This window comes from Chinchilla lanigera, unplaced genomic scaffold, assembly GCF_000276665.1.
Source record: "Chinchilla lanigera isolate Chin_1 unplaced genomic scaffold, ChiLan1.0 scaffold00018, whole genome shotgun sequence".
Taxonomy (NCBI): domain Eukaryota; kingdom Metazoa; phylum Chordata; class Mammalia; order Rodentia; family Chinchillidae; genus Chinchilla; species Chinchilla lanigera.
The window spans coordinates 2,679,187-2,691,931 of NW_004955419.1; the positions used below are offsets into that span (position 1 = coordinate 2,679,187).

The 12,745-nt window shown below is 36.2% G+C and overlaps 1 protein-coding gene across 5 annotated transcripts in view; it reads left to right on the plus strand.

Moving 5' to 3' along the window:
• Mapkap1 (mitogen-activated protein kinase associated protein 1) overlaps window positions 1–12,745 on the plus strand; it is a 230,844-nt gene that overhangs the window by 22,525 nt on the left and 195,574 nt on the right. For all 5 annotated transcript variants that reach the window (XM_005382456.2, XM_005382455.2, XM_013513217.1 and 2 more), the window contains 2 exons: window positions 7,259–7,586; window positions 10,177–10,266. In XM_005382456.2, coding sequence (XP_005382513.1) covers window positions 7,328–7,586; window positions 10,177–10,266 — 349 coding nt within the window. In that variant the 5' untranslated portion in view covers window positions 7,259–7,327. The remainder of the gene's footprint in view (window positions 1–7,258; window positions 7,587–10,176; window positions 10,267–12,745) is intronic.

Below are 12,745 nucleotides of genomic sequence, written 5' to 3' on the forward strand. Positions count from 1 at the left end.
CCTCTCCCCTCTCCCCTCTCCCTTCCCCCCTCTCCCCTTCTCCCCCTCTCTTCCTTTTCCCTTCTCTCCCCCTTCTCTCCCTCTTCTCTCCTTTCTCCTCTACCCTCCCTCCTCCCTCCTCCCTCCTCCCTCCTCTCTCCTCTCTCTCTCCTATTTCCCAGGTGCTTGCTAGGTAGTTCAGGGTGGCCTTGAACTTGCTATGGAGCCTAGGCTAGGCTCAAGCCACAGCAGTTCTCCTGCCTCAGCCTCTCAAGGGCTGGGATTATGGGCATACACTCTCATGTCTGGCAGTGAGTCAATCTCATTCAGAAGACACAAATATTTTTTTCCTGTTGTTTTAATTTAATCTAGTAAGTAATTTTATTCAAAGTATGGAAATAAAAAGGAAAAAATAATCTCCACGTATATAGTCTCATTGTTTGCTACTTAAGGAAATTAGGCATAGTCACCTGGAAAGGATTTTTAATTCCCAGAACAGGGAAAAAAACTCTCAATTTTTGCTACCCTGAAAAATAAATGCAGGTCTAATTTAAATTGGAAAGAGAGAAAGAAATTTAAAAGCAATAAAGTGCATTTTATTTTAATAGTCACTTCAATTATTTTCAGATCCCAGGAGGTATGAATTCTGAACTTTAGATCAAAGAATGTTGAGATCTTAGTAAAAAAAGGGTCTGTTGATTTTTATAAGTGGAAAATTTTGTATATAACAAAAGATTTTTGCTTTTCTCACTTATGATAATTCTTTGTTGCGGAAAATCAATGCGAGCGCTTCTTTAGCCCTTAAGAATCAGGTTTGACTTGCCTAATGCTGATGGCATGAAGTCGGGGTACAGTGTGGAAAGGTAAAAAAAAAAATTCTCACATCTGCTGTTACATGTTGTTAACTCCCTTAGCAGACGTTAAATCATTTCAAGTACAATAATAGTGTGGGAGGTAAATTAACTAACCATTAACAATCTTATAAATACACAATTAACATGCCAGCATTTATATGACACATTGATGGGGCAGCAGTAATTTTTGATTGGGAATTTGCAGACCTTTGAGAAGCCTCAGGCTGTTGCTTATTCAGACAAGTTTTCACAGATTGCAGGTAAGGGGATGAGAAGCCTGCCTGGCAGAGGGAAGCGCGTACGTATTTTGAAAAAAGTCTAGGGAGGAGAATATTATGGCTTGTGTCTAGATGCCCCCCAAAGCCTCATGCGGTCATTGATGAGGCTTTTATCATGATTTCTTTTCTTTTCTTTTTTTTTTTGTTTTTGTTTTTGTTTTTTTTTCTGGTACCAGGAATCGAATTCACGACCTTGCGCTTGCCCGGCAGGCGCTGTGTTGCTGAGCTAAATCCCTAGCCCCATACATTTGTATGATTTCTTTTTTTTTTTGGTTTTGGTGGAGCTTTTTTCAGAAGTGACTGGATCTAGAGTGTGTGACACTGGGATTAATTCATGGTGCAGTGCTAGGATCAAGGGCACTAGAATTAAGGGTGTGAGTGCTGCTTGCCCTAAGTAGCCTCAATAAGATAAAAGGGACAGAAAAAGCTGTGGTTATCCCTTGTTGCTTTTGCCATCTTGTGAGCACCATGAACTGTGTCCTCTGTGACAACCCTCTGCCACGCCACCCTGCCTGGGAGCTGGCCAGGTATGGACTGAAACCTCTACAAACTGAGCTAAATAAAACCTTCCTCCTTTAACTTTGGGTGCTGGGTATTTTGCCTCAGCATCAAGAAAAGTAACTAAGAGAATTTCTAATTACTTAGAGAATGCTCTAATTGAGCATTTGAACTCATATTGTTGCTTATGACAAGTTCTTAGGAAGTGGAAGGCTCATTTGCTTATGATGGGTTATTTGAAGAAGGAATATTTTAGGTATGGACTTGTACCTAAGTTACTGGGGATTTTCAAAAATACCTAGCTCAGTGGCAGAGTGCATACCTAGCATGCATGAGGCTGAGTTTGATCCCCAGTGCTGTAATACAAGCAAACAAACACAAGATACACTTAGATCTAACTGGGTATATAAAGTAAACCTTTTATGGTTTAAAGTAAAAAAGTAAGTGATCTCTAAGTTCCTTTTATATGTGAAATTTTTAACTTTCTTTTTTTTTGAACAACCCTCACGTACGTATTGCTTATTTCTTGCTGTTGTGCAAATCGCTGTCACATTAGTAGCTAAGGGTCTCATCTACTACAGAACACATTTATTGTCTTCTGTCTTCCACAGGGACCCATGGGAGAAACATTTCTCAGGCCACAGAACTAAAAAAGCACAATAGGATTTTTAAAAAATCATTTGTATTACGACTGTTGCAACTCTTTGTTTCTTTTTGTTTTGAGAGGCTGAATGGTATAGTGTTAAGATTTGAAGCTCTTAGATTTGATTCTTAGTTCTATTGTGTTTTAGCCGTCTACCTTTAGGTGAGTTTCTTAACCTTTCTGTGGCTCAGTTTTTTCATCCGTAAATGGGGATAAAAATAGTAATTATCTTAATAGGGTTAATTTAAATGTTATATGAATTAACGGATATAAAAGGATAAAACAGTTCTAGTTTTTGTAGTGAGTTAAGGTTGGCTGTTATAATTGCTGTATGCTTCTGGGATTCTGCTCTCTACCTGTAGCAAATGTGCAAAATCTTATCACAGATACTGGGTTTTGTGGATTTATCCTGAATTGCTTCCCCTTTGTATTTCTCCCATCTCTGTGTGTGCATGCGTTTTAACCATATTGTACTTCATTATTTTTCTACAAGCCATTGCAAATAGTTTGGGATTGTGTGTGGGGGCATGTGTGTATATGGGGTTATTACTAAAAATTGTATTCAGAAAAAAAAATTGCATTCAGACTTGATAACCACCAAAACCTAACAGTTATTCCCGTGTTTAGGGCATGTTCCAATTTATCACATACAGATTATATGTTCATTAATGAACACAAAGATATCTGTCAAGTGGTAATAGTATCCAAATTGCACCTACAGCTACCTTTCCCACATAATAGGAACAAATACTTGTTGATTATCACCTTTTATAAGGTGATTTACCCACTACATTAAAAATAGCTCTCATTTTAGGACATCTCTTACTGTTTGCCCACTCTGCACAGATGCCCCTATTGCTTCCATTTTGAGTAACACAAATTTTTATGTTTAAAAAAAACTGGGAGTTAAAAAGTGGGAGAAGGGGGCTGGGGTGTAGCTTAGTGTTAGAGTGACTGTATATAACATGTACAAGGCCCTGGGTGCAATCTTCAGAGTGTATTTTTTTAAATAGCGGAAGAAAGACGCTTTAAAGATAGGACATCTTAGGGGAGCTGATCTGCAGAGCCTGATATTGTTGTTTATCTGATAGTGTAGAGGTATATAAAAAGAACTGCCTCTAAGAGTCACGAATTGGGTTATGTCCAGCTGGGTGTGGTGGTGCCTGCCTGTAATCTCAGCACTCTTGAGACTGAGGCAGGAGGATCTTTGTGAGTTTCAAGGCCAGCCTGGGCCACATAGTGAGCATAGTGAGTTCCAGGCCAGCCTGAACAAATAGTGAGACCATGTCAAAACAAAAGTTACATCCAGGAAGGCATTCAAGATCTGAAAAGACAACCTGTAAAAGCTTAGAGCAGCATTCGTAAATTATGCTCTTTGAAATATTGATATGTCTTAGTGTTTCTTGAGAAAAAAAGTGTTTAAAGAGCAAATAAGTTTGGGTTATATTGTGTTAATAGATTCCCTATTCGTGGAGATTTGTTATATACACAAATAGTTTGAGAGACTCTCTTATTAAAAGCAAGAAGAAAACTGAATTTTGGTTAATATTCCCTAGGTTTTTTAATAGTTTTCAGTTGAAAAATTGAAAGTTATGGGGAAATACAGCTAACATAGAATTTACCATTTTAACTATTTTTAAATGTACAGTTCATTGGCACAAATGCATTCACATTATTTTCAGCTGCCACTACCATCCATCTCTAGAACTTTTCTACATTCCCAGACTGAAACTTAGCAATTAAAAACCTCCTAGTTCCTTTCTCCCCATTCCCCTGGAAACCACCATTCTACTTTCCGTCTTGGAATTTGATTAATATAGGGCCTCATACAAGTACATGTCCTTTGTGACTAGCATACTTTACTTAGCATAGTGTCCTTAAGTTTTATCCATGGTGAAGCATGTCAGAATTTCTTGTGTTTTAGGGCTAGGTAATATTCTGTGCTATGCTGTACACCACCTTTTGTTTATCTACCTCCACTATGCGTTGCCAGTTGCTCATAGCGTTCTGTCATATGTGTGTGTCAAGGTGTATATACTAGGGATAGATATTTAGATTACTTTCACAGTGTTATTATATATTACAAACAGTTGAGGTAAACATTTTTACAGTTAGCTCCTTAATCAAATCTTAGAAGTGGGTTTGCTCAGAGAGTGTTTCTACTATACATTGTGGTACATATTATCAAATTATTCTTTAAAAAGTCCCAATTTTTATGCCCTCCATGGCAGCGCCCATTTCTCTGAACCCCTGCCAGTATTAGTCTTTTTAAAAGTTGTTTCGCTCTTTGTACCACTGAAAAGAGAAAATAAGTTGCTTTTATCTATATTATGAATGTTTTTGGCCTGGAAATCAAGTATACCCTCAAATGAAACTTAGCTACTTCTAAGCAGATTTTAAAAATATCCTTTTTGTTCTGAAAAGCAAGACTGTTGGCCTAAGTTGATAGTGTCCCTAGGTGACCATTTTGAAGGGCATATTTTGTATTGGCATTAATAAAAAGGCCATTTCTTTGTACTCACACTTACACCTGACATGCTTATATATGATTCTGCAACAAAATTGGATAGTCACTGGAAATTGGACAGCAACATGTGTTGCATTCCTACTATGTGTACCATTCTTTTTGCCAGAAGAGTTGTAGCTCTTTGGCCCTTGTCCTTGGGAAGCTTATAATCTAAGTCTTCAAGAACATGTAGTAGGAAAATGACTTATACAGTAAGGGTACTTTTACTTATACAGTAGTGTTGTGGAAAGTGACTCATGTAGTAGCACAGTTCCCAGGGTGGTCCTGTGGGAATTTAATCAGAACTGGTATTGACTGATTGTTGAGTGACTCATACTGATTCCTAAATGTATGCAGTCAGTGGTTTTTGTTGGTGTAAGTGTTGAGGCTGAATTCCTCGGCCTTATACATGATATGCAAGGACTATCTACCACTGAGCTATATTCCCAGACCAGACACAGTGTTTTAACAGAGAAGATATCTGCTGATGTTGGGATGTTTTGAGGCCTCTGTTGTATAAGGATTAAGTTGGGTGGTTGGTGTGTGCCTGCAGTGGTGTTTGCCCTTTCCTCTTTCCTTCATAAACTGTAGTGGAGCTGATTCATTTTGCTGAAAAAGATGTTCTTGAGGGTACTTTTACTTTGTCCTTCGACTTTTTGATGGCAAAACACCCATTAAATGTGTAGCTTCTTACTGCCATCCTTGTGCTTGTGTGTGTGGGGAGAGCTATTCAATATGAAGGCGTGAGTGCCTGCCCCTCTACCAGCAGCCAATCGCCTGCCTTTCTTTCCCAGTGGAAGATGGCTTCTTGTGATTGCTCTTTGAGGATGTTTACAGCTCTGGCAGTCTGTGATCTTGTGATTCTGTGACAAGTACTTCATTTATAAGTAATTCTGTGGGTGCGTACATTTCTTTGTGGTTATAGAAAAAATTCTACAAGTGAAACTTAAATGTTTCCTTTTAATTTTGTAATATCCCCAGTCCTTCTTTGATTTTTTTTTTTTTTTTTTTAATTTTGCAAGAGGGTATCACTAAGTCACTAAGTTGCTCAGACCAAGCTTGAAGTTGCAGTCCTGCCTCACCACCACCGTGGCTGGCAGTTACAGGTATTTCTAAAAACAAAACTCTTTTAGGACTATCCCCAGGAGCATATTCAATCAAGCTTTCACATTCTTTGTACTTCAAAATGATTTTGGGGAAAGGAGGAGCTGGCCCAGATGACCTGCAGTATCCTCTGTCACAAAGGAGCCACAGATTTATTTTGTCTGCCACCCACTCACCAGAGAAGGATAACATATTGATAGGTTTTACGGATACTTTAAACAAGAATTGAAAGCTGAAACTAGTGATATTTTTTACAATTGTCATGCTTATTATTAACAGCCTGTATTTATTTACTTGTACTGTCTAGTCTTTTGAACACTGTACTTGCATTATCACCTATATGTCTTGTTGTCCCTGGAACCTCTAATTTATGAATGAAGAACGTAAAGAGAAGCTAAAAAGATTAAGTATTTTGACCAAGATTGCGTAGCTAGCAAGTGGCAGGGCCAGGATTGAACCCAGTTCTGTTTCTAGGGCCTAGTTCCTGACCACTGTTCCGTAGCGTTTTCTTTGTTGAGTATTCCCGTTTAATTGAGGAGATATCATCTTATTCCTAGAATAAATGTCCTTACTTTTTTAACAGGATCAAGGAAGCAGCTCTTATAATTAGGTTTCTAAAATAAGAAATTAATTCTGTAGCAAGGCAACTTTGATTAATAAGTTTTATTTTAAAAGCACAATACTATCTTAAATCGAAGAAAGGGAAATATGTTTATTGAGCAAAATTATGTTGGTGTACACTTTTGTAAAATCCCCAGTATCTCAGAAAGCATTGTACCCGTTTAAATACTTCACAATCATATGACAGGAAGGAAAATGTAAATTGATGAAATACAGTTTTGTACTTTAGTACATCATTTGAAGAAAATATAACTCATTCCCCTACAACCTTGTAAGATAATGAGAAGACTGTATGGGAGTAAAGGTAGAAAGGAAAGAGAATTTATTGGGATTTCTTTTGTCTTTTTGAGACAGGGTCTTGCTATGCAGTTCAGGCTGGACTTGAGCTCACTTTGTAGCCCAGGCTGGCCTCAAATTCTCAAGGATCCTCCTGCCACAGCCTCCCAAGTGCTGGGATTACAGGCATGCACCACCACGCCTGGCTTGTTTTCACAGGAGTTCTGTGCTTTGAGTAACCTGACTAAGGAGTTACTATTACTTGTTTTGCAAGAGAACAAGCCTTCTTTGATATCATGGAGATCTCATTGACTAGAGCCATAATCCCTTGTGTTTATAGGATTTTCTTTCAGCTTTGATTTAATCTTTTTAAGCTCCTAGGTACAGGAATAAATGTTGATTTCCAAGGTAGCATTTTACTACACTGAATTTGTTTAAAGAATGATTCAGTCATTTTGTGCCTTATTCTTAAATATTGCTGTGTACATCATGTTTCTAGGTAGGTGAGCTCGTGAAACAATATGAAGAGGAGAAAATAGCCTTTTAAGGAAATTGGCCCACAGAAAGGATGGCCTTCTTGGACAATCCAACTATCATTCTAGCTCATATTCGACAGTCACATGTGACCAGTGATGACACGGGAATGTGTGAGATGGTTCTCATTGATCATGATGTTGACCTAGAGAAGATTCATCTTCCTTCAATGCCTGGAGACAGTGGGTCAGAAATTCAGGGAAGCAATGGTGAGACTCAGGGCTATGTGTATGCCCAGTCAGTCGATATTACCTCAAGTTGGGACTTTGGTATTAGAAGACGCTCAAACACAGGTAAACATTGTCTTCTAGTCATGTCTTCTGAACTTTAAATCAGTAAACAGTCTTATGGAATAATGTATAATGTCGGAATAGGCTCAGTGGGGGTAACTTCTGCACATTACTAGGAACATTCATGTGTCAGACTGAGGCTGAGCAACACTCTGTCTCTGCAAGTGTGAATGGAGCGGTTCTCTGGAATGGTTTTACTAGAAAGGAGTAGACAGAAGAGAAATAGGTGGACATGTGAAGAGGAAAGACACGTGCTATGCTACCTTTGTAAAAAGGCACTTGTAGAAAGGGCGGTGCACCTGTTTTGACTGCCTTTACAGAGAGCAACATTAGTCCAGTAGGTAAGACTACTTGGAGGCAGGTTTCAGGCTGACAAAATAAAGAACCTTTAATGCAGAGAGTTGAATAGCCAAAGGTGTAGGCTGCTCCCTGAGACAGTTCTTACCCCTGCAGGAATTGTAGGGGGTGAAAGAGGGGACTGAGGCAATTGAGTCCTTGTTAGGCTGATTTATTTTATTTTATTTTATTTTATTTTATTTTATTTTATTTTATTTTATTGGTACTGGGAATCAAACTCACGACCTTGCACTTGCCAGGCAGGTGCTGTGCTGCTGAGCTATATCCCTGGCCCTGATTTTATTTTAACATTTGTTTAATTTTTAAAGGGGGAAATGTTTAATTTAGCTCATGAGGGCTTATTTTTAATAGGAATTTTTATACTGGGTATGAAATTAGAAAAGGTGCCCCAATTTTTGATACCCTTATTAAGTTGGTCGCTACCCATTGATCTTTGTGGTTTAAAAATGCTCAACTTTGGTATATATATATATTTACTAGCTTTAAAATATGTATTCATTGCCCATTTTCCAGCTTATACAGTTTGGTAGCCTTTCAAGGAGAATGTGATGAACCTTGACTTTACTTGGGTATAGTGTATTGTAGTTCTCATATGACAGGGTTTTCTAGGAGATAATTTTTATTTTTTAGATCATCAAGAATACAATCTCCAAATCACCAGCAGTAACCCACTAACTCTGAGGAGAGGTCCTGGTAGGATATGTAGTACAACATTGAAAATATTTATGTATTTTTGCGGTCCAAATGTAAAGTGTATATAAAGGATTATTGCAAGTAGAGCTGGATACATTGTACAGTGAAACCCACATTAAGGTTTTAGTTCACAATTCACCGTCCATGACATCAAAAAGAATAATTTGCTCTCGTGATGGAAATAATAGCATTTCCCATATCTAAGGGAACTTTTATCAAAATAGGATTTGAGTGAAGGTTTGAATATAATTTAGAACCATTGATTCTCAGTTCTGTAGTTGAAACTGACTTCCTTGCAGGTTATTGAGATGATATCTTATATGACAGGTCAAATGGATTTCAGTAGGAGAATGCTGCTAAATTGAGAGCGTTATGATTATACTGCTTTGGCTGTACCCTTCACATTTATTAATTGCAATTGAATGTATTTTTCTTCAGTGGAATTTGGTTAGAATATATAGTGACATTGTCAGAATGCTTTCGGCAGCACAGTTTAAATTTCTGGCAAGCTTACTTTCAGTGTTTCCCTACCACAATGCCAAGGCAAGAGTGTAAAGTGGTTGAAAAGTACATTTTTTTCTTTTCTATTAGTAATGTACCAGAATAGGATGTTGAAGATTAGCAAGAGAAAACAACTTGAAGAAATGAAATCAGTTGTGACTTTCCTTTCCATTGTGATCTCTGTAATGCAGCCCTTCTAAAGGATACCAGATGGTGTTTCTTTAAAGGATCAGTTTACCAGTTTTTGAAGGTGGATCAGCTAGTAGAGTAGCAAGATAATCACACAAGTGCATGATTTTAGGTAACTCCTGGTGTTGTTGAAATTTCTTTAGGTAGCACTTAGATGCTAATAATTAATTGAGATTGTTGGTTGTCCTAGTGACTATGGAATTTACTATAATCCTTTCAGCATATCTTAAAATTTTTTAAAAGAAAAATTGTTCTTTTTAAGATTTGACTAATGTTACAAAGATACAAATCATTTATTTTACTACCTATAAACTGTTTCAGCCCACTGAAGAAAAGCTATGCTAATTTATATAGCTTTGACATTTTATAATTTTCATGATTTTTAGATAAAGGATTTTATATTTAAAACTTTAATAGTCTAGTCTGAGTTCATTTATCTTTAATTTTTGAAACGGGTAGAGTAATTCATAACAGTAATTTTATTCCTGTAATGTAATATTCACTTCAGTTCATTTGTGCATTAAAATTCCTTTAAGACCGTTATTAATGATTTATATAATGAAATGTCATATTAATCACAGAAGTTTTCACATTTTATTATTCTCTTCCATGTTAATACTATCTTTATGATCTCTATTAATGTTTTATATCCTCTAATTTCAATTATAAATCAAGAATATTTTCATGTTTTTGTTGGTATTTGCTTTTCAGGGGTGCCACCTTTAAAATTTTATGACTTTTTCCCTACATATGCAATATAAAACATCTTTATTCATATAAAGGTAGTTAATTATGTCTTTGTTTATAGTAAACTTTCATTGACAAACTTATAGTTATAATATTTCTTTTTAAGCTCAAAGATTAGAACGACTCCGAAAAGAGAGACAAAACCAGATCAAATGCAAAAATATTCAGTGGAAAGAAAGAAATTCTAAGCAATCAGGTAAATGGAAATAATTTTAATTCTTAATTCAATATTTATATATTTAGTTTGTATTATTATATAAGAACTTTTATTTTTAATTCATTCTTTTAAACCCTCTGGGTAGATACTCTTATGTTTTGAGTTCTTCCCTTGTGGCCTCGACCCTCCGAAGCCCTGTGTTCTTCACATCTTGTCTTTTTGTCCACCTTTCACTCTGGGTCACAGGGATTCATATGTGCAGGGGACATTTTGCACAAAATATGTTAATACCTTGCTCTTAGGGGCAGGGATTATGCTGTGCTTTTTTAGATGTATCTCTGGATTACAGATCACTCTGACCATTTCTAATGTAAACTTACCCTTGCCTCATTAGTGGCCCTAATAACAATTTTTTTGGTATATACGCTAATTCTTTTAGCTTAAAAACTATTATGTTGCTGGTATTATTTACATTTTAATGCTGTTCATATGGTATGGGTTAGGAAGGCTAACTATATTTAGTCAAAGCTTTAAGCTCACAAGAGGAAAAGACTTTAAAAAACCATTCTGAAAGTAGATTGCTATTAAAATACTTTACAATGGTTAAAGCATGTTTCCTAGGTTTTCTTGTCATTCTCTTTTAAAGGAAATATATAGCTGGGTGTGGCGGCATACACTTGTAACTCAACACTCTGGAGGCAGAAGTAGGAGGATTGCAGGTTCAAGCCCAGCCTAGACAATTTAGTGACTTAGAAAGACCCTTTCTGAAAATAAAAAATTAAAAAAGGGATTAGGGGTGTAGGCCATTGTGAAATTCTTGTGGGGTAGGAGGAAGAGTACCACCTTGGTTTTCAACAGATGCCTAATAAATCTTTGCTGTCTCCATTGGTACACAATAATTATAAGACTAACAATATTAACGATTATAATAGTAACAGTAGTACCTACCCAGTGCTGTATTAGGTGCTTTACATGAATTACTTAATGCAACAGTCTTGCAAATAGTGGGTATTGTGCTGGTATTTGCAGATGGGACAGAGGCCCAGAGACATTTCATTAACCTACTAACATTATACAAGTAGGAGGTGGTAGTGTGATAATACTGTGTTTTATATCCTGCTGTGTCCTCATACAAAGACCAGTCTCATACTAAACCACACTGTGTTTCTTGTTTTCTCCCACTATGATTGTAGATGCCAGTACCCTCATTAAGTATGCTTTTCCTCGTGATTGTTTCTAAATAATGACTGTAGAACAAGAAATCTCGTTTTCTTCTTTTTCCTCTTCATATCTTGCTCTGTGACTTGTAGTGCTTGAATATCTCTTTAGTTTTATTTTTGATATTTTAAAAAATCTTTATTTTAAAGAAAAAAAATTAAAACAAAATTTCCAAAACAGTTAATAGGAAGGTAACAATGGGTAATACATTGTATATTATTATCTTTAAATTAGTTACTCAGGGTATAAGATATCAACATTTAATTGTCCAAATAATGTTAGCACAAACCTTTCTTTTAGTGAACAAGAGAAATTAGTAGTATAACTATCTTAAATTATCTTTATGTATCTATCTATCTATCCTCTATCTATCATCTGTCTATCTATTATCTTTAAATTAGTTACTCAGGGTATAAGATATCAACATTTAATTGTCCGAATAATGTTAGCACAAACCTTTCTTTTAGTGAACAAGAGAAATTAGTAGTATAACTATCTTAAATTATATGTATATATATAATTTTTTTTTTGCTTTTTGCTTTTTCCTTCCTCCATTCCCCCATCCCAGTTTCTCTTTCCTAAAAAAGTCTTTCTAGGCTAGCCTCCTCTGTTGATGAGTTAATACTTCTCTCTGTTGTATTTCATATAAACTGAGAACACTTTGTATCATTCATCTTGTCCACTTTCTTCAGAATTTCCATATATGTCTTGATGTAGTTCCTGTTGATCTCTTCTTAATCAGTGAATACACAACCATTTTATCTAAGCTTCTCTATTTCTGTAGCTACCCTTTGCCTTCTTCACTTTCATGTCTTAAAAAATTATAAATAAATAAGTAAAAATAGGGTGGAAAGAGCACATCAAATATAAGTGCAGTAATCCTTTTTACAGTATGACAAATTGTTCATTTTAAATTTTGAAACCTCTAATAAAGATGATTTCATTTGCTCCTTTCCCATTCATTTCTTTAATTTGAATCCACTTTAATGGTGTTCATTACTGCAAATGGTACTCCTTTTGCATTGATTTGTAACTATGCTGTCCATTATGTACAAAAAGTGACAAAAATGCATTGAATGTTTATTTTTTATTTTTATTTTTTTTTGGTTTTTCTCCGGTACCGGGAACCGAACTCACGACCTTGCACTTGCCAGGCAGGCGCTTTTGCCGCTGAGCTAAATCCCCAGCCCCCTGAATGTTTAAATTTTAAAAATTTATCATAGTAAAAGACACATTGCCATTACTCCCCCCACACACAAATACTTCCCCTCACCTCAAACTCACATGACACACAATGTGT